Genomic DNA, 22,844 nt, shown 5'->3' with positions numbered 1-22,844 from the left:
CTAGGGCTGTCATTTGTCTGTAAGAAACTACATGCCTGGTACAGACTTGTGATTCTCTCAGTGACACTTGCGTCCTCATTTGCCATCTCCTCTTCTGAGAACCACATGGCATCTGCCAGCTCTGGCTGCTCTGACGGCTTCCGTTCCCCCTGTCGGCTGCTCTTGGTCATGTTTGGAGCACCTGGGCCCTCTCTACACTGTCTTTACTCACCAGGGCCTCAGGTCCCTCCTTCCACCCTTTCATTCACGGAGTCTTTTCTAACTACAATCACAGGAGCGGTAGGGCCAAGAAGTCCCATGAGCACCTCAAATCGCCTGTAGACAGCAGCCTCCATGGCAGAGCAGCCCTCCTGGCTCCACTGTCTTATCTGAACCCCAGGCTGAACACCAGCCAGCTAGCCAGTGGCTCTGAGGGGCTGATTTAGGGGATGAGCCTTCCTGATGTGGGCCTCACGGGTTTGTGGTATACTCATCATCCCAACAGACATTTTTGCATTGTGTAGGCTTTCTTCTTTGCATGTTGGAATAAAGTGGACTATGCTAAATGGCTAGAATTGGCTTAGGTGTCCTCCTCACTTATCCCTTATCCCTTATCGCTGGGGATCTGCATAGCTTGGACACAGAGAAGGCACAGTTGCTAGAACTGCCTTCCTTGTTACTGTTATTAGACAATTGCTTACCATCTAAGGCAGCAGTTTTACTTTGTTGTTAGTTGGTATGTTTTTGTTTGTTTGTTTCTGACAGAGAGTCTCAGTGTGGGGCCCAGGCTGGACAGGAACTGTGCCCCATACACAGTGACACTCGTCAAGTGAATGAATGAGGTGACATCGTGATCCCTTTCTTTTAAGGTTTCTGTGGGTTTCCTTCTGAGACTGGTCATTTCTTTAGCAACCGGAGACATTGAATGGGCCAATGAGGCTAGCAAGGACTATACCACGGGCTTGGCTCTTAGTCACATTACATTGCCTTAAAAAAATTTCATGTGCATATGTGTGTGTCTGTGTCCATGCCTCTCCATGTGTGTGTGTGTGTGTGTGTGTGTGTGTGCGTGTAAGCCAGAGGTCAATATTAGGTGTCTTCCTCTATTGATCAGCTCATTATTTTTTCATTTTTATTTTATATAAAGTATATGGGTGTTTTGCCTGTCTGTATGTACATATGTATATATGTATATGTGTATGTATGTGTGTGTGTATGTGCCCCACATGTGTGCCTGGTGCTCACAGAGGCCAAGAGAGCACAGTGGTCAGATCCCCTGAAAAAAGTTACAGATAGTTCTGAGCCACCATGTGGGTGCTGTGAATTGAACCGGGGTCCTCTGCAAGAGCAGCCAGTGCTCTTAACTATTGAGCCATCTCTCCAGCTCCAGTTGAGGCTGGATCTCTCCCTGAGCCTGGAGCTCACTAATTGGCTAGATGAGCTTGCCAACATGACTCTTGGATTTCCTGCCTCCTCCTCCCAGTGCTGGGGTTACGGGGAGTGTGTCACCAAGCCTGGCTTTTTATGTAGCTTCTGGGAATTTGAACAGAAACATTTTACTGACTAAGTCACTTCCCCAGGCCCGAGATTAACATTCTAGCAGATGTCCCTGCAGCGGAAGTTACTCTCTAACACCTCCTGCATGTTACATTTTCCTCAGAGGTTAAAACAAAGGTATCATCTGCTTTGTCCATGTATTACGTCACTGTTGTCCTTTTCTCCTTTTACCTTATCTGATACGTTTCTATCCTTAGGTTTGTAAATTTTCTTGCAGGTAATCATTTCTTTGATATTCACTACCCTGCCACTTTTTTTTTTTTTGCCTTTTAAGGTTGTTGGATTGTTTTCCCCTTAAGAATGCATTTATCTGCTGATAAGCATTGCCTACCTACTTCACAGCATGTCCTGCTTCTGCCTTGTCTTGCATGCTCTCGGCGGTGAAGGGATAGACATATAATACTGCACAGGTTGTGGTGGGATTTTCAAAAAAATCTTCCTTGTTATTTGCACAGACCATTGGATTCTCATTGTCTTCATTTTCTTTCTGTTTTTGTGATAAACACTAACCAAAAGCCACTTGGGGGAGAAAAGGGTTGTCTGGCTTATAGACTGCAGTCCATCACCAGAGAAAGCCGAGGGAAGAACTGAGGACAGGAACTGATGAAGAGACCGTGGAGGGACACTGCTTACTGGATTGCTTTATACATAGCTCAGGGGCTGCCCTTCCACAGCAATCATTAGTGAAAAAAAACAAAAACAAAAACAAAACAAAACAAAAAAACAATCTTGCCTACACACAATCTGATGGAGGCATTTTTCCTTCTTCCCAAATGACCCTAGGTTGTGTCAAATTGAAAAAAAAAAAAAAACAACCAACCAACCAACCAACCAACCAACCAACCAACCAACCAACCAACTAACCAACCAACAAAAACCTCACTAGCCAGCATATTCATGAACCCCTCAAGCCTCCTCTCTCCTTCAAAGGAAATCATCATTTTTCCATTCTTATGGGGATGTTACCTTTTCTTCCCTTCCACCGTTGGGCTAAGCCCCACAGTCACCCCACCTTCCAGGAATGGGCCCTGTCCCAATCTCATGACATGCACTCATGGATAAGAGCCACCCAGGTCTCAGTATCATATTTCTCTTTCTTTTTAAGGACAGTCATCTTTGGATGGAGGGGGGGGATCTGCTTAATCTACCATGACCTCATTTCATCTTGGTTATATCCTTAAAGACTGTGTTTCCCAGTTTAGGCTACATTCAGTGGTACCACTGGGTAAGGCCTCAGTCCATCTTTCTGGGCTACAGAATGTCACTCACAACAGGGGCAACTAGAGAGAAACGAACACCAAGGATAAAGGAGGTGTGAGGACTCCTGGCCAGGACCCTTCTTTCTAAGTGCCATGCTGGGAACAGAAGGCAGTCTTCAGACTCCTGACAAGAAGGCCGAATTCAGGATATACTGGAGGCTTTTTACTTTGGGAACCCATGGGATAGATTTAGCAGTTAGTCTGAATTATTAATATGCATTACAAGGACCTGCTTATTCAGTGATTTGCATTTGTTTCTCCCACGATGTTATTATTAGTCACTGTAGCTGAAGAATAATAGCTGTCATCATGACAGTGTGAGATAAAGTGCAGAACCAACTCTATAGCCCAGGGCACCAGGTCACCACCGGTGCTCGTAGAAATGGAGGGTAACATAGAAGTCACTCCCTGGGACATGAGATTCTTCTATGATTCTGACCTTCTTGTGCACTTAACTGTGCTGTAGAAAGGGAGAAAACCAACAAAGTCATATGCAGCTAGAACTAAACAAGCTCTCTATAGACCAGGCTGGGGTCCTGAGGGTGAGCCACAGAAGGCGAGCTTGGGCTCTGGCAGGCACAGTCAGATCTAGACAGAATTGGTCCCTCCCACACCATAAGCCCAGGTGCCAGTAAGCCACACCTTTCATTGTCCAAGGTTTCTGGATCCTCTCAGAAATCCTCTTAGTAGGATTTCAGGCTTCACTCTGGTAAAGTTTGGTTCAACAAGCTGTTTGGTACTAAGAATTGAAAATTTAAAAAAAAAAATCAATCTATGTGTGTGCATGCATTCATGATTTTGAGAATACACACATATACTCCACAGCAAGCATGTGGAGGTCATAGACAATGTTAGATGTTGGTCCTGGAATTCTGCCTCATTTGAGATACTGTCTCTCATTCATCATTGAGTTCACCAGGCTAGCTGGCCTGGACACATCTCTAGATTCTCCTGTCTATGCTGCTCACCTTCCCACAGGAAGATAGGATTAAGGACAAGTGCTAGTGTGTTTAGCCTTCTATAGATTCTTGGGATTCGAATCCAGGTCCTCATGGTTATACAGGAAGTATCTCCTCTGCCAAAGAATGTTTTACACAATGGCATCAAAAATGAAAACAGTAAAAATAAACATGTTTCTCTTATAAGAAAGAAACCAAGAGTCTAATGGGAGAGATGGACCTGTTAGCAGTTAATGTCAGTGTAATTATTAAGCATGCAATTAACATTAAGCTCAACATTAATTAATATTAACATTAAGCATGTTCTGCCCAAAGGGCCATAAGACAGAACAGAAGCTGTCTCGGTCCGCTTTAGGGCTTCAGGGAGGGCTTCGTGGAAGAGGTGATCCAGCTCCAAACCTGAAGGAGCCATCCACCGGGAAGAGAATGAGTTGAGAGCACCTCGGTCAGGGAAGCATCCGGGTCGACCTGGACAGTAGGCCGAGGAGTGTGGGGTGTGAGGCTGAAGCCTGCGGAGGGAAACCGGAGTTAGTCATTTGAAGAAACCATCACCGAAACGCTAACACGTGACCTCATTTCCAGCCCAGTCACAGCTCCCGCCACAGCTCTCAGAACATAGGCTTAACCTACGTGTTAAGCCTATATGTGCAGGTTGTTTCTATTCTTTCCTAACTGTGTGGTATAGCTTTGTTAACATGGCACCTGCACCATACTATTGCAGATTCCTTGACGGGGTTCTTGCAGGTTTGTCCATCGTTTTGATATTGCCATAAAACGTCATCTGCACAGCTAACACAAACCGACTTACACAAACACACATACACACATACACACTTCACACACACATACACACACACAGATACATACATACATACATACATACATACACACACACACATACACAAGCAAGCAAACAACAACCAAAGAACTCATGAAGCTTTAAGTACATTTATGATGTTGCGTTGGGCTGTATTCATAGCTATCTTGGGGCACATGTGGTTGAATATAGCTTATGGGCAATGTGTGCAGGTTCTAGGGAAATAGAATGCCAGTATTTCACAAAATGCCCTGGAACATCCTGGGAGTTGGTATCTTCAGGGGTGATAGATCCAGTTCCTTTTGGACATGGAGGGTCTTACGTGTGTTGTACAATCCCCATACACATCTTTGTGTTTTCTACTCACCCTCTGATGTACCTTTATCTCCATCAACCAAACCCTTTTGCAATATCAACCTCTGCCTTCCTCCTGCCCCCCTGTGCCTGGTGTCCCTATTCCCCCACTCCTTATTCCCAGAGAGAGTCAGGGCAGTGGGCTATGACAGAGGTAGCACTCAGAAGGCAACAGAGACAGGGAGCATGTAAGAGGGCATACTTACTCTCAAGGTAGTGTTTGCCAGTGACATTTGTAGTGTTTAATCCCATTACTTTGTCTTGCTGGAGTGGTGTCTCTTGTGTGACATCACGTAGCAAAGAGCCCAGAGTGCAAGAAGAGCAAATTGCATTCATTAGCTAAGACCGCAAGCCTTTAGGGTGGGCCCTACCTCCCTGGTGATCTTCTGGGCCGGCATCTGTTTGCCCACCTGCTTCTACTTGTAGGCTTCTTGTTGGAAAAAGAGCTGTGTCCCACCCTTTTTTTCTCCTCCCTCCATCCTTGAGGAATACTGTCTCTTAATGACTCACCTTTCATTCTCCCCAAACCCAGAGTGGACATCTGTCCTTCCCACTGTTCCTAACTCCACAAATGTGGCCTGTCTGCCCTCTTTCCTTCCTCCCCTGTCTTCAGCCTTCACTTTCTATAGTCTTTCCCTCCTACCCACAAACATGCTTACTCTAGACCAAAGCCCATCCCTTCTCAAGCTCTCTCCTCTTCCTGCTTCCTTCCTAACAAAACTCCTCTGTGGGTCTTCTTCTGGACTTCTTATTGTTGTTTTGTGTATAGTGTATTTTGTAATTTGACTTCTGATCTCATTATTCTATTTAAATTTTCCTGTTAACATCTTAGATAACTTCCCATCACCCAAAGCCTGATCTTCATGGGCAGGGCTTTCTGTCATGGCCTCTGCCCCTTCTTGACATAAAAATGAGGCCATTCTTGACTGACGTCCTTCCAGCATCTCTGTCTTCAGATTCATCCTCTACTCCCAAGTTGCATTTGATGTTCCATCAATACTACAGTGCAATCATCTTTATTGTTATTAAGATGCTTTATCCTGTCAAGACTTTTGCTCGGGTTATTCCTTTTGCTTGGAATTCCCTTATTTCACTCTCATTCCTCTTTGCTTCATCCACCCTTTAAGACTCCGTGTGAGTATTGTCATCTATAGGCCCCACTGATTCTTTGGGCTGAGTCTGAGGCCCATGTATCTCTGTACCGATATCACTGCATTTATCAATGCTCTCCTATCTGTTCAAGTCCTTGCCTTGCTATATGCTGGAGAAAAGGGCCCAGCCCTTGCATCAGCCTAGCACTATGCTTGGTACACAGTTGTTGCCAAGCTAATGTTTATTAGATGAATGGATTCTGCCTAGACAAATATGCATAGAAGCAGAGAAAGTGGAACTGAGTGTCGAGGGGTGAAAACTGACCTAGAGAAAGAGTATAAAGGAAGGATACCTTCTCAGTATCTTGTGGAAGGTCCCTTAGAACCAAACTCCAGTATGGAGCTTCCTAAGAAACTGAGGGAAAGCCTAGGAGAAGAGATAAAGACTGGTGGCTTTAGATACTCAGATGCTGGATACTCTGAACAGGACCTACATCGTGGAGTCAGTCACCGATTAGGTCATTCATTGGCCAGGGGTTACCCTTGTGTGAACCAAGGACATCTGAATTATCACTGTACCATAGCCACAGTGACTGGAAATGAAGGTCCTTGTCAGGACAAGAAAAACGTCTTCCACACTTGAATCAAAGAAGATGATTGGCAGGATGGTGTGCTTAGTTTGTTTGGGAACCAAACTGTGGGGCATATAGGAGGTCATAAGGAGAAGGTGGACATAATGGCTCTTGCCCTTAGGTTGCTTATAATCTTGCAGGCGAGGCAGAAGTGCATATAACACAAGGCAGGTTGTGATGTATATACTTCAGTGGCGATGTGCACATGTTTGATCTTGACCCAAAGTAGAGGAGAACATAAGAGAATTATAAATATAACATGCTGTGTTTGCCCAGGCAAGGGAGCGATCCCACGAGCTATGGCCTTAGACTCAGGAAAAATCTTGCTTTATTGGAGAGGTGACATGGGAGCATGGTGTGAAGATGAGAAAGATCCTGAGGGGTCATGAGTGGTAGACCAAGCAGAGCAACCAACAGGGTGAAATCATCCTCCAAAAAAAAATCCCAATGGAATTAATAAATTGGAGCTTACCTAAAATAAATCCACAGTAGAGTTAGAAATAGAAACACAGGAGTTCTAGGTTTTGGTATTTTATTCTCAATGTTAATTGAATTTTTATTATCCTCCCATTACCTTAGAGAAAACAATTTGAACTCCTAGGGGAAAATAATGCTGTATAAACAGAAGGCACTGAAATAAATAGCTATATTAGTGTACAAAGGATAGTCATTTAAGTCTGTTCAAAATCCTAATAATAACATTGACTGGCATAAACAATGCTACATACAAAGCCCGCGTTTTACCTGGGAAAGCTCCCTGTGGTAGGTGTCCTTCCTAATGACTAGGAAGGCTGAGAAATCTTTACGCTAACTGGGCTTTACTCTTCTTATGTTTGTCTCTTACAGGTCAACAATGAACGGTTGTACCTGCCCCTGAAGTTAGGACAAGGGAAGATAAACATCTTTTCGTTCGGCTTTCATGTGGTAGTGGAAACTGACTTTGGTCTGAAGGTTGTGTATGACTGGAAAACCTTCCTGTCTATCACTGTCCCCCGGAGCATGCAGAACAGCACCTACGGCCTTTGTGGACGCTATAATGGCAACCCTGATGATGACCTGGAGATGCCTATGGGATTGCTTGCACTAAGTATCAATGAGTTTGGGCAGAGCTGGGTGAAGAGGGATACCTTCTGCCAAGTAGGCTGTGGGGACCGCTGTCCATCCTGTGCCAAAGTTGAAGGTTTCTCTAAAGTACAGCAGCTGTGCAGCCTGATCCCCAACCAGAATGCTGGTTTTGCCAAGTGTCACAGCAAAGTCAACCCCACCTTCTTCTACAAAAACTGTCTGTTTGACTCCTGTATCGATGGCGGTGCAGTGCAGACAGCCTGCAGCTGGCTACAAAACTATGCCAGCACCTGCCAGATTCAAGGAATCGCAGTGACTGGCTGGAGGAACTACACATCCTGCTGTGAGTCCTTTTTCTCTCTCTCTTTCTTGCTCCTCCTTGTTTCTGATTGGTATGGGAGGCTGGTCTTCCAACTCCATAGATGTGGAGAACACACTGAGAAGAGAGACTTTAGGGTATGCACTTTGGAACTGAGTCCATTATCTGAAACGGAAGGTGGAACCTCCTACAGTTTCCTTTCTTAGTAGAGAGGGGTCAACACCATGAAGTTGATGGGTTACCCCGAAGGATGGAAGGAAACCATATATCTAAAACACAGAACATCAGATGCTTCATTTGAATCCCAAGTACATCATAAAATGTTTCCCAGAAACTAATGGGGGAAGAATCAGTGGTTCTCAACCTTCCTGATGCTGTAACCCTTTAATACTGGTCCTCCTGTTGTAGTGACTCCCAACATAAAATTATTTTCTTTGCTACTTCATAACTATAGTCTTTCTACTGTTTATGAATTGTAATGTAAATATCTGATATGCAGGATATCTGATATGTGACCCCTGGGGAAGGGTCATTGGACTCACAAAGAGATCATGACTCACAGGTTGAGAAGCACTGCTCTAGAACCTCCATCAATGCATGCATAATTTACATACATGTCATTCTGTTTGATATATATAATATATATACATATACGTATAGCATACACACATATCATGTTTGTCTTCATGACTACAGAACATGGCAGACTATTAAAGAGTACTAGAATAGGGAGTGGAGTTCATGAATTCGAGCCTCAGCTTGGTCCTTAAGAATCAGTGTAACCTTGAAACCAACTCACTTCTCCTCCCTGGTACGTAGCTTCTTCTCCGAAGAGCAGCCGTAATGCTGCCTGTACCATTTATCCACAGAAACATCAGAAGGATCAAATCAGGTCATTGGAATCCCAGCACATAATACATGTTAGGTGGAGGTATTAAATGAATGACTTGCTGTGAGTTGATCCCACTGTAAAAATACTCTATCAGTGTCATTTCATCGATTCTTTCAATAACCCAATTAGGCAAGGGAAATTGAAACTCAAAGGAATTAAGTAACTTGACTAAGAGTAGACAGTCTCAATGACAAGGTTAGGATTTGGCCCTCTCACCCCAACACCCATGTGCTCCATGTGCTCCACTAGGGGACTATTAGGAAGAGAGTTAGCTAGAGTAATTGCCTACATTCAGCATGTGCACATAGAACGTTGGTGGCAAAATCACTGTGAGTCTTTAGTTACCCTGCCACAGCCTATTTTTCATCCCAGTCTTATTAACTATAGCACATTTCTTTATATGGAAGGTCTGATTGTATAAAATGGCTGCAAATTAACGCTGAGTACTCAGAGCTCCAAGTAAGGAGTGCAGCAGGCTTCAGAGAGAACAAATTCTAATTTCCATCCTGGAAAGGAGAGATTTGGATGCAGAGCTATGGTGGTTTAATAATCAACTTGGTCTGCATTGGATAATCAACACAGCCATTGGATTCATAGAAACTGGGGAGGATAGAGGGGGAAAGGAGGGACAAGATTCCAAGACTATATCATCCAAGTTCAGCTCTTGAGCAAGGAAGGTAGGGACATGATGTCTGTGGATGACTGTCCATACGAACCGTAGTCTCTTCAATCAAACAAATATGCCTATAAAATATCTAGGGCTAGAGCAATTTCCAGGACTACTGAGGGTTCACTGAAGTTATCACGGTGGGACTCGCATGCTTGACTTCCTCTAAATCAGAAAACCAGGCTCGTGGCAGAGAGACCTTAGCATGTCACAGGATCATGTTTGGAAAGCATGTTTGGAGGGGAGCTGAGACTGAAACTGCTTCTTCTTGAGGTCTGTCACAGGTCTTTCTCTGGAGTCTGGCTTATTGGCTCTGATGACCTGAGATGGCTGAAATGGGTTGGGCAGGGGGTTTGGGGGACAAACAAGTATTATGTATGCCAAATGCCACTATGTCTAGCTGTGATGAATAGGAAAATGCATTAAAGGAGATAACATCACCAAGACCTCTCCCTCAAAGACTAGGCCTCAGCTTTTGTCACTCATGGGAAAGAAAAAGAATTCCAGTAGGAAGTCCTTTGAATCTCCATCTAAGGACAAAGTTACTCTATGGTAGAGCTTGACTAGTCATAAAAGATATGAATATTATTTCTCATTTCTTCCTGTCCTCCATACCTGTGACCTAGTCCTCTTACATCTTCAAAACTCTGTCTAAGCACTGCTTGTGTCCTGTGTACATTGGTTAACCTAATCATGGAGACTTCTATTGATGGCATTGAGACTCAAGTCTGCCCACCTCAATCTCAATCTTGGAATCCACCCCTGCTGTAGACCAGCTGCCCCTAGCTTGTCCCAGGCTAACACATCACAGCCAACAGGTGACAGAGAAAGTTTTCCAGTGCACAGTGGCTTAGATTTTCCTGTTTCAACATTTCGAAACAATGGTAAAGATCCAAAAGACAGAGTAGGTGGGAGGACGGTGGTCATGAATGATAAAGGGAAAAGCTAAAACTAGATAACAAGCCAATCCTTTGAAGATGGAATGTGGATGGGGTAGGGGACAAGGCATGGCTGTAAGTGGCTTAGGTTTCTAATTTCAGACATTCAGAAGAAAGCCTGCTCTGACAAGGGCCTTTGTATCTCAGGTGATTTTGACCTCTGAGAAGTTGAAGTCATCATTTCTCTAAAAGTTAACCCAATTTATTATTCTCATGTTAGGTATAAGAATGGTACTTTCAGAGAAAAAAAAAAGGGGGGGGGAGGGAGTTAAACCAAATTGCCCATTCAACATGTGCTTTATTGGTAACAAGGTAGAATGCCAATTTTTCTCAACAATATTGGCTGTTTCTATCAATGGGATAATTTATTACTCAATTACCTTATTTGTAAATGCATTGAAAACCTCTCTACTCGTGTTGAACAAATGGCCTTGGAGGGAAAATGGAAGATAAATTGTCTTAATTACTAACCCCACCTAAAACCTCATCAGCTGAGGCTGTTGTGTTAATTTTAGTCACTCCATGAGGGACTTGGAGAAGAGGATGATGAGAACACAGTAAAAGGTGCAAATCGTAGCTAAGTGGACAGTGCTCCCTGGCTCTTGCCATTTGCCAGGCCCTGTTCAGGATGAGGCATGTGGAACTGTGAACCCCTTCTAGAGAAGAACTGAGAAGTAGGCAGTGTCCAGAAAGAAAGCAATGTGGAAAAGGGATGAAGTGTGTTCAGAGACAATTGCCCTACTGGCTATTAAGAACTTGCTGTCTCTCTGATGCCCAGTCTAAGCACTTGATGTATATGAGCAGTCAAAACTGATTAGCACCATCGTTTTGGATTTCCCTTTTATCAGATTTTAGTAATTAAGGATTTGTTTTACTTATTTCCCTGCAAATCCAACAAATTGCTGTTTATTTTTAAGAAATTAATTGCTACAACAACTATTCCTATTATTAATGATGCCATCAAAACCATGGAAATACCAAGCACCTTGTTGCTCAAGGAAAGGAAAGAATGGACTAGCAGCTCACGAACTATCTAATTTTAACAGCTTTTTGGGGAGAGAGCTGTAGTATTGCCCACATTTTATGGGGGAGAAAATGAGTTCAGAGAGCACAAGGGACCTGCGCAAGGTGACAGGGTGACCCTGCCATTGCCAATTCATGGCAGAGCCAGGGTTCGAAGCCAGATCAGTCTGATTCCAAAGTGTTTTTCATCCCACCCTGTCACGCTGCTTTTCTGGGAGATCTGTGTACCCTGCTGTTCACCCAGGCCCAGTTTTAAACAAGTCTACTGGCCTCAGCAAGAGTCACGTTCTTGACCACAGTCCTCACGGCCACTCATCATTCTCCAGCTTTCAGAAGCGCGTGTCGAGGGTGAGAGGAGCAGTAAATCAGCATTTAAATTTTAAAAATTTGATCCTGACAGTCAGGTGTCCATTGATTCCCTCACCATGTTCTCTCGGCTGCTTGGATGCCGGAAAAGAATCCAGAGTCTTTGCTATGGAGAAAGAGAAATGAGTGCCTTTCCAGATATGAAAATAGCTAAATTTTACTATTAATACTTTTCAGTAATAGTATTAATGTTTTATATGTATTAATGAATTGATTAATACTCACTAGTCATACACAGGAACAAGTTAGCTAGCACAAGTTAACAACAAGAAGAAAACACACTGGTGGGAGAACCAGCTGGTGAAAAAAGAACATGTCAGCAAAAACATGACCACCTAATCTAGTGGTTCTCAACCTGTGAGTCACAACCCCTTTGGGAGTCACATATTAGGTCTCCTGAATACAAGATCTTTACGTCATGTCCCATAAGGAGAGCAAAGTTACAGTTAGGAAGTGGCAACAAAATAATTTTATAGTTGGGAGTCATCACACGAGGAACTGTATTAAAGGGTCACAGCCTTAGGAAGGTTGAGAAGCCCTGATCCTAATCAATACAAATCAGTATACAGTAAAGCCGGTTTCAAATAACTTGAGGAAAAGGAAAACTAATGTAATAAATAGCAAAGAGATGGTAGGGAAACTCTCTGGGGGAAAAAATAAGAATTCAGTCTTTCCTTCATTTCCAATACAAAATAAAATCCCGACTGAATAAAGATTAAACATTTAAAAATGGAATTATAAAAGTACTAGAATGAAACAATGGAGTTTTGGTTTTCCCCCCAATCACACACTCAAAGCTATTAAGGAAAACCAGATAAATTTGACCTCATAAAATTTTTACATCTCTACATGGCAAAAACATAATTAAAAAATACACTTAAAAAAAAAGAAGCAAAGTCAGAGACAAATGATAAATATTTTATAATACATGCGACACACAAAAGTGCATTTTTAATTTATAAAGAGCCACTTACGGTCTAATAAGAAGAAACCTCAACAACACAGTGTGTAATGGATGAGAAAAGGCAATTCGCAGGAGACAGGAAAATGATTATAAACAAATGAAAAGATAATAAGGCTCAAAGAAAGGCAAACCAAATGCTCATACAGCAGAAAGAGAGCTCTCTTTTTCTTTTACTTTCCACATTTCCAGAAGTCAGAAAACTTGGCTGTAGTCTTTGAAACCTCAGGGAACCCAATCTCCTTGTTTGTCCCTTGGAAAACCTGTCAGGACAGTTCGATGGTGTCTGCCAAAGGCCTCAGGAGCTGGAGGCACAGCTCTGTGCAGAGTGCTTACCTAGTGTGAGGGAGGCCCTGGGTTGGATCTCTAGCACTGCAGTAGGAGAGCAGCAGCAGCAGCAACAACAATAAGATGATGATGATGATGATTGTGATGATGGTGGTGGTGGTGTTTCTATCCTTTGGCTTAAAAATTCCATTTCTGGAACTTTTTGTATCTTTCATATGAATATCATTGAATGTGTATTTTTGCCCTCAGAAATTAGGCTGTAGAAAAAGTTCCTACAAGTGTTTTTTGTTGTTGTTTGTTTGTTTGTTTTCCGAGACAAGGTTTCTCTGTGTAGCCTTGGCTGTTCTAGACTTGCTTTGTAGACCAGACTGGCCTCGAACTCACAGAGATCTCTGCCTCTGCCTCACTGCCCTGGCAGGTTGTACAAGGAGTTTGGGTTTCCTGAGGTTTCAGTGACTACAGCCAAGTTTTCTGATTTCTAGAAATGTAAAGAGTGAAAGAAAAAAGAACTCTGTTTCTGTTGCATGTGCATTTAGTCTGGCAGTGGTGCATGCCTGTAATCCCAGCACTCAGAGAGGTAGAGGTAGGTGAATCTCTGAGTTCGAGGCCAGCCTGGTCTACAAAGCAAGTTTAGGACAGCCAAGGCTACACAGAGAAACTCTGTCTCAGAAAAAAAAAATCCACTTGGAGGAACTTTTTCTACAGCCTAATTTCTGAGGGCCAAAATACACATTCAATGATATTCATATGAAAGATACATACCATGAAGCGGTGCAGAGACAATAATTCAAGACTGAATGGAAGAAATATTGTTGTGAAAAAAACAGTATGTGGCAAGGTTTGTAGATTATGCTCACATTTATGTGAAAAACCAAAGCTGTGGATAAGATGCGTGCACATACCTCTACGTGCATAGACAATTTGAGCAAAAATCCACTGGGATTTATTAAGTTATTGCACCTAGGCTGTTTGTATTTTCTATGACATGACAGCATTATCTTTTGAACTATACTTTTTGATATATATATATACATACATATATATATATATGTATGTATATATATATATATACATAACATACTGTGGTAGTGCTTATATAAACATATTTTATATTAAAATTTTTAGGACTATACACTCTACCTATTTACCACTAGATAAAAAGATGGCCCCCGAAACCTTCCATATATCATAGAGAAGTTTCCATGTAAATGGTTGTTGTGCATTGAGCATGCATTGATTAAGATAGCAGCAGCTATAAAACTCTCAAGCAAGACTTGCTTTAAGGGTTGGTTAATACTTATTGAACACTGTGTACCCAGAGCTCCTCTAAGCATACAAACTCAGGTGCTGTTGGTTTCTGCATTATGTTCACAAAGAAGCTGAGGACAGAGAGCCTAAAAAACCTGTCTGCATTTCATACCAGGACTCCAGAGTAGTCACAAGTACTCTGCCTGCCTTCCATACACACAGTTTTAGATGCATCTCAGAACATAGAACATAACTGAGTCAGGTCAATATGCTCATATACACACACATTTTAAGAGATCATGTGGCTCAGGAGTATCTTGCTGATAAACCACCTGTTTAGACTAAAGGTTCTATGGGGAGGTTCGGGTGAATGCTATGAGGGTGCTACCTCATGATTCTCTAAGTGGGACCTGAAGAATGGGGAGTTTGGGTAAGTGGGGTGTGAATAAGAGGATCAGTACGAATGAAGCCTGGGAGCTCAGTTAGTGTGCGAGCCTTGTCTAGCTCAAGTGGGGATTCGTTGTGGCCGCTGGGTTTTCACAGTGCTAGACAATAAAGACTTCGAAAGCCAATACCGAAGAGAGGACAAAGATTATGTGAGGAGACTCCGGCCCCTTCCTTCTGCATATGGCAGCCTGTCATTTAAGCAGTAAGGAACTGGGCAAATGCTTTTCATAAGCAAAGAGTTCGGATGAGGGAACTCGGCAAGCCTCGCCGCTCTTCCCTCGCCCCATACCCTCTCCCTCCCTGAGCAAGGCCATGAGAAAGCCATGTATGGCTCCTTGTGACCTGACTGGTCCCTTCTGTTCCAGCGGTCACCTGCCCCCCCAACAGCCACTACGAGAGCTGTGTGAGCGTCTGCCAGCCTCGCTGCGCTGCCATCCGCCTGAAGAGCGACTGCAATCACTACTGCGTGGAGGGCTGCCAGTGTGACGCGGGCTATGTCCTCAACGGCAAGAGCTGCATCTTGCCCCACAACTGCGGCTGCTACTCGGATGGCAAATATTATGAGGTGGGTACGGGAGGCAGGCAGCTGGCCTCTCCCTCCAGACTAGGCTGGCTTCTCTCCAAGGCCAAGGGGTTGGGGCAGCCAGAACTGCCAAAGCCTCCTGCTCCATGATGATGAATGTGGGGTAGGTGAGCTGAAGTTGAGGAGTTCAGTAATGTTCTGGGGAGGCCTTTGCTCTCTGTGAGATTTGGAATGGCAGCCAGGCCCCAGGCTCTCACGTCCTCTGCACGGGCAAGGCCTCCTCCTTTCCCTCACTCTTTTCTCCAGGCCCTTCTGACTGCCTCCCTGTAAATCTCTGTCTGAAAGCTTCTGACGGCACTCTAGTTTGAAAATACAGTGGCTGTGAATCTGACATTTGTAGCTGTCTGCGTTAAGGATGGTTTTAAGCAGAAAATATGGGGCGGAAGGCTGGGAGGGGTGGCTTTCCCTCTCCGGCTATTGAAAGTCCCACACACGTGCCATTTGTCATTCTGATAGCATCCCCAGAGGAGCTAGACTGCTCACCTCCAGCATTCATCCCACCTTTTGCTTCCCCAGGGTGGGGGGCAGGATGTGTAAACAGAATGGTAATGAAGAAGCCCCTCCTCCACTTATTTCAGGAAAACATATTGGCTTGCTAAAACTGTTCACTATTTAGATTTGGGGAAGAGGCAGTCCTGGGGCTAGAACCCAGGTCCTCGAACACATTAGGAGAGTGTTCTTCCACAAAGGCACATCCTTAGCCCTGTAATATTTTACATGCCATAACATTAAACTAAGAAAAACCTTGATGAGAAGATCTTCAGCTAGTCATTTTGCCTCACGCCCAGTCTTCATTTAAATGTGAGCGAGTAGACCATTAACATACACATACCAGGCATTGGCTATGTGCCAACCACTATTCCAGTAGCAAGTAGCGTTGTGGAGGACAAGGAAGCGTGTTTCCTGGCTTAGGAGACTTAAAAATACCTCTTCAGGAGAAAAACAAAAATTGTGCTTTAAAGAAGGGAACAATTACAAAATAACATATCAACAAGTGAAAAACGATACCCTGCAGAGCAGATCAATTTTAAATGAAGGTGGGAGCACTTGCCAGAAATCTAATTGAAGTGTCTGAACTGGAACTCAACTAGGCAAAAATAAATAATGTCTCCTTTCTGTAAAGATGCATTGAGTCATTTGAGATTGACTGAGCTGCCTTTATTTGGGGAATAAATAAAAGAATAGAAATGTAGGCATTATGCTCAATTTCGTTTTCATTGGAAAAGACATTTGGAGGTTATATTAGAAAGACAGGGTGAATGTAATAGAATAGTAGAACTAATAAGAGGGCTTCTCAGAAGAGCTGGGGCCCAAGTTAACTCTTAAGAAGATCATTTGAAAGGAAGAGGCAAAAACGTGTGGAAGAAAACCATTTCGGTGTTCTCACCTGGGAGCCATTATAACCAGGCTCCAGACTCAAAAAGCACGCGTCTACACTCTGCCCCCAGCCTGGCGATGGCCCGAAAGTGTGTACCAGCTGTGTCTGGTGCCCCCCCACGGGGGTCAGAGTGGCAGAAGGGAACAGGACTTGAGCTTAGCCCTAGCTATCTTGCTGTTGGAGAAGGGACATTGAACCAACTGTGACATTTCTCTGTCCTTCTGAAATGTGGATCAAAGTGGCTCCTCAGTGAGATCATCTAAATGCCCCATGCTAGTTGCTCAGCCTGGTACCTGGCACTCAGCCCTTCAATAATTGGTGGTTGCTGTTGTTATGGTGGTGGTTCTTGTTCTCTTGAGGAACATTTTGCAAATAAAAAAAAATCCAGCCATGTTAATGAAATGGTGCACATAAAAACACTCGGAATCCTCCAGAAAGGCTCATAACAACCCTTGGCAGCTATTAGTACTATAAGCATTATTATCTGGTTTTCATCAGGAAGTCAGTGGGTTTTGACAACTGCTTATGTCTGGGAAGTGGCAAAGTCAGAGAACAAATAATCCACATCTATTTGCCTCAATTCAAACAAGCTTGGAGGCTTTGTTTATACAGCAGATTTCTTTGGAAATAAAAAGAGAACACATCTAGTCATTAGCATGTAGGGTAATCACCCAGCTGTCGTTGTCATGTCTAATTAAGGTAGAGAAGGCAGCATGGGGCCAGGCACTTCCCTTTGATGGTGGTTTCACAATCAAATTCTTCTGTGGATGAGTTATTTACCCTTGATCATATCCACAAACATCGGGTTATTTTTCCCTTCCCACCAATGAAATGTCCCTGTTCTTATCAAACAGGGGCCAGACCAACCACTCAATTACTATATAAATTTGATAAGAGAAAGGAAGTTGGTTTGTGAGGCTGCAGGGACCCGGGCTATGGTGCAGATCTAGAAGGAGCAAAGACCTGGCTTCTGATGTTGTCTCTTGGAGGAAGAATGATGCCCTGATTGGAAGAGCTTGCCCTCTGTTCACCCTTGACTCTGAATCACAGTCAGTCAATAGCAGGGTATAGTTAAGTCTGTAGCTAAACAGAAAACAGTGGCCAGGCAGAATCATAGGCCTCTTTGTGTGTCTTAAAACATCTTTTCTGGGTAGTATTGTCTGGTAAATTGATATAACTTAAACGTCTCTAATCCAAAAATCTGAAACACAAAAATGCTACAGAGTATAAAGCCCTTTGAGCATTGACCTGATGCTATAACTTAAAAAAAAAAAAAAAAAAAGCACACTATGAAACATTGACTCAAGAGGTGTAAAATGTATTAAGTTATCAGGCTGAGTGTAGAATGAATATATGAAACATAAATGAATTTCATGTTTGGACCTGGATCCTATTCCCAAGATATCTCACCACATATGTTCAATTACTCCTAAATCGGGAAAACTCCCAGATTCAAACTTTTTTGGTCCTTAGCACTTAAGACAAGGGATGCTTAGCCTGAAGGCAGGGAGTTCCTAAAGGCAGCAGACAGCTCTTACTGTCCAGTTACTGTGATCCCACCATGTGGATGGCCATGACCCTTTCTCAACCTTCCCAATCTAGAGCAAGTACAAGATTAAGCATATAAACCCTACAGAGTAAAATGGTGTCTACAGATTGTTGGCCATCTGGGGAAGAAAGTAATAATGGTTGCTTCCTGTTCAGGAGACACTGTGCTATAGTCACTTTACCAACTTTGTGTAATTCCTCTGAAGGAGGCTGAGGGCTGGGGCTGACTTACCGGTGGCGGGAACCCAGAGCCTTCCTGTATGACCCTAGCTAGACAGCTCACCTTTAGCACCCAGAGAGAAGTGGAAGCATGTGCAATAGAGGCAAATCTGATGTAGGCTAGAGTGAGGGAAGTTCTTGGAAGGGCGAGTATTGTAAAATGTTGAAATGGTTGATCATGCGAGTTGATTATCATTTTCTTTTGATTGGTCTCTGATTCCCAAGTGAATTTAAATTTCATCTTAAAGTGCAGCCTATATTTCTTAGAAGCATGATTCACAGGCTTAAGAAAATCTACAATGTATTTTTCTTCTTTACCTACTTCTAACAGCTCCACTCAGGTAGGCACTGATTAGTTCAGCCATAAAGATTCCAGAGTCCTGAATGAGACCAATAAAGTCTAAATTGCATATTATTTGGCCTCCGAATTGCGTAAACGGGATAAGCGTTTGAATGAAGGCAGCCCCCCTCCGCTCTCTGGCGTTAAAGGGAGGCTACACTGAGCTTTGGGGTCTCCAACCTTGACTGCTGTCTGAGTTCACCGTTTTTTTTTTAATATTTTATTATTATTATTAATTACACTTTATTCATTTTGTACCCCCCATAAGCCCCTCCCTTCTTCCTTCCTGATCCCACCCTTCCTCCTTTTTCTGCATGCATGCCCCTCCCCAAGTCCACTGATAGGGGAGGTCCTCCTCTCCTTCTTTCTGATCTTAGTCTATCAGGTCTCATCAGGAGTGGCTGCATTGTCATCTTCTGTGGCCTGGTAAGGCTGCTCCCCCCTCAGGGGGAGGTGATCAAAGAGCAGGCCAATCAGATTATGTCAGAGGCAGTCCCTCTTCCCGTTACTATGGAACCCACTTGGACACTGAACTGCCATGGGCTACATCTGTGCAGGGGTTCTAGGTTATCTCCATGCATTGTACTTGGTTGGAGTATGAGTCTCTGGGAAGTTCCCTGTGTTCAAATTTTCTTGTTCTGTTGCTCTCTGAGTTCACCTTTAACTCGAATGGCACCTCTCTTCCAGCCCAAGCAGCTCTTCTGGAACGGTGACTGCACACGGCGCTGCCGCTGTTTCAGGCGCAATCTGATCCAGTGCGACCCACGCCAATGCAAGTCGGACGAGGAGTGTGCCCTGCGCAGTGGGGTTCGCGGCTGCTTCAGCACCAAGACCTCCTACTGCCTGGCGGCAGGGGGCGGGGTCTTCCGCACCTTCGATGGCGCCTTCCTGCGCTTCCCCGCCAACTGCGCCTTCGTGCTCTCCACCATCTGCCAGAAACTGCCCGACATCTCCTTCCAGCTCATCATCAACTTCGACAAGTGGTCCTCCCCCAACCTCACTATCATCTCGCCAGTCTATTTCTACATTAACGAGGAGCAGATTCTCATCAATGACCGAAACACTGTCAAGGTGACAACCTGACCTCCGTTCTTACAAAATGTGCCAAGGCGACCCCGGTGTGGTAGCGGGCTGTTCACCATGGTTTATCCCAAGTAATTGAGTTGAAGAATGATAAGGGACTGTTCCAAGTGTCCTTGCACCAGAGAATTAAAAGCCTGAGGCTCCTGTGGGTGTAAGAATGGGCTACCGCCTCTGCCACTGATGCTTCCGAAGGCGGGAAGCTCAGCAGCTCAGGCTGTAATGACGTCAGGGCCGCAGCCGAGCTCCAGGTGATAAAATGCTAGATAAGTCAGCTTTCACTCTGGATTAATTTTTTAAAAGCTTGTAAGAGCCTTTGCAATTATTCTTGGCATTGCCCGCTTATTCTAAGATCAACCCCCGTTTCTGCCATGCTTCCTCCAAAAAGGGAAGGTAAGCCTTTGCCTGTGAAAGCAACGACCTAAATAAAGCCCAGCAGAGCCAATGTCTCTACCAGAGGCCCCACGGTGACATTCCAAACTGAAAGAAAATGTCACATTTATCTAAGGTCTGTTCTTCCTCCAAGCAACTGCTTTGGTTGGTTTTGCTTACAAATCTAAGACCTTACCTAAATACACGTGAAAGACCTGCTCATCCCCATAACCAATATTTGATTTGAATACCCTGCTCGTTCCACTTAGGAAGATTCTAACTGCCCTATGAATTATTGAACCGCAGCCCGCACCTATACCAGACTGGTCACATCAGGTTAACCCAGAAGATGGAGCCAGGCTCCATCGCAGTGAGCTCAGGTAAGAGGTGGGGTGTGAGGAAGAGAGAGCCACACTGACATGTTCTGGAATATAGTGCTCTTATCTGCCTTCCACAACCAGCTCAGCCAAATCTAGCACTGAATGCGCCTTTATTTAGAGAGTCATCAAAGAGCTTAGTATACAGCGCCAGGCAAGAGACTGGCTTTTTGCAAGCTTAAAAGGAAGAATCTGGGTTTCACTGCTTGCTTTTAGCTTCCAGGAAAACTGCTACTTTTCCTGACACTCTAATTCCTTTTGCAAATTGGCCTGCACAGACACAGCTGCACTGGCCGAGAATACAAGAAGAGGGGACAGTGGCCACCAGGAGAGTGACACAGATATCACTGCTGAATGATGCCTCAAGTTAGCCAAAAAGTAAAGACAGATATTTTTTAAAGCCATTAAAAAAAAATGGAACAGCATTACTAATAACCAGAGGGGGGAAATCCGGTTTATTTTGTAAGTACAAGAAAAGCATGTTATATACCGTCCCAAGGGCTAGGAAATGTTATCAAGCAGGAAAATGACAAGTAGAGAAAATACTGTGTTTATAAGACACCTGGGAAGACCTCAGGTTTGCACATTATAAATAAGAAAACAATGAACATATCAGTGATCCCCAGGTCCATTGTAACCAGGTTGGATTCCCCTTAGAAAAAGATTATGAGGTCATTTTCAGTAATTGGTGGATGCTGGGGAAAGTTTAACACACAAAAATCTATCTGCTCATGGAAAGCAATACGCTTCTGATGTTTTCTTCTGTCTTAACTCTTATGTTCCCACAGTTTGCTCCCTGTGGGGAAACTGCAAGATGAGCCTATGTCCTTAAACTCCAGCAGGAATTGTCAGATGGCCTGTGGCCAAGACACTTGCTGTGTCTATGTGTTAATGTGCATGAATTTGCAAATAAAGCTTTATTGGAAGCCACCCACTTTGTTACACATGGTGGTTGATGGCCCAGCACAAGGGCTGAGTTGAATAGCAGTGGTAGAGATTACAGGGCCTGCAAAATCTGGCTCTTTGCTGAAAAGATGGGTTAATCCTAGCCCTCTGGTAACAACTTCCTGTCTTTCTGGCTCTAATAGGTGAATGGCACACAAGTAAATGTTCCATTTGTAACTGGCCTGGCAACCAAAATCTACAGTAGCGAGGGGTTTCTGGTGATCGACACCAGCCCTGATATCCAGATATACTACAACGGATTTAATGTCATTAAAATCAGCATCAGTGAGAGGCTGCAGAACAAAGTGTGTGGCCTCTGTGGCAACTTCAATGGAGACATGACTGATGATTATGTGACCTTGCGGGGAAAACCAGTGGTGAGCAGTGTGGTGCTGGCCCAGAGCTGGAAAACCAATGGCATGCAGAAGAGGTAAGCATACCCCAGAAATTCAAACCACACTCTCATCGCTCCAGTCTCCTTGCACCCACCAGAGGTGTGAACAGGGGTTTGCTTTTCTTAGCATCCATCTCCCTTCCTGCCACACAGAACTGGGAGTTTAGCCTTTGGACTTTAGACACATTGGAGGCCCCAGTAATTTTTTTTTCAACCACACGAGCTGAGTTCAGATGATGTAATTCTAAATTATCATGTGATTCTGCTCTCAGCTACTCGGAAGAGTGTTCCTGGGGTTAAAAATATGAAGATGTCACCAGCTATATACCTGAGACTTAGGATCCCCTACTGGGAGTGGGGTGAAGAGTTGACTCGGAGGTAGAAAGGAAGTAGAAATGCAGTCCTTTGCTCCCTAGTGCTGGGGCTGCTTGAGTAACTTCCACTCTTCCTAGAAGGCTTTGCTGATGTGGGCAGAAGTTATTGTGAGTCAAGGGAGCCTTTTTGAAAACATGGGTTGTAGAGGTGACAAACAGCCTCTTCCCCTCCGGTTAGCTGAGACAGAGCTAAACGATCATAAAGGATATTGATTTAGAGTCCCTCTCGGCCGCAGCACCATGGAGACACCCTTCCGGCTCTGTAAACATGCTTCTACTTCCTGACATTTCTTTGCTTTGACAATGGCCCGATCCCTTCATGTCAGACACTATCCAAGTACCCAGCTGTAGAAAGGATGCTCTAAGCACCTA

General features: G+C 44.0%; 1 protein-coding gene across 1 annotated transcript in view; it reads left to right on the top strand.

Moving 5' to 3' along the window:
* Positions 1-22,844, top strand: part of Tecta (tectorin alpha) — a 69,864-nt gene that overhangs the window by 31,484 nt on the left and 15,536 nt on the right. Inside the window, exons 11-14 of the mRNA XM_055622125.1 lie at positions 7,495-8,056; positions 15,228-15,427; positions 19,618-20,001; positions 21,848-22,134. Of these exons, the coding sequence (XP_055478100.1) occupies positions 7,495-8,056; positions 15,228-15,427; positions 19,618-20,001; positions 21,848-22,134 (1,433 nt within the window). The remainder of the gene's footprint in view (positions 1-7,494; positions 8,057-15,227; positions 15,428-19,617; positions 20,002-21,847; positions 22,135-22,844) is intronic.

The sequence above is a fragment of the Psammomys obesus genome, unplaced genomic scaffold, assembly GCF_907164565.1.
Source record: "Psammomys obesus unplaced genomic scaffold, mPsaObe1.curated_primary_1811, whole genome shotgun sequence".
Classification (NCBI taxonomy): domain Eukaryota; kingdom Metazoa; phylum Chordata; class Mammalia; order Rodentia; family Muridae; genus Psammomys; species Psammomys obesus.
Note: the sequence above shows the minus strand (reverse complement) of the source record. Positions and strands in the feature narration are given on the sequence as shown.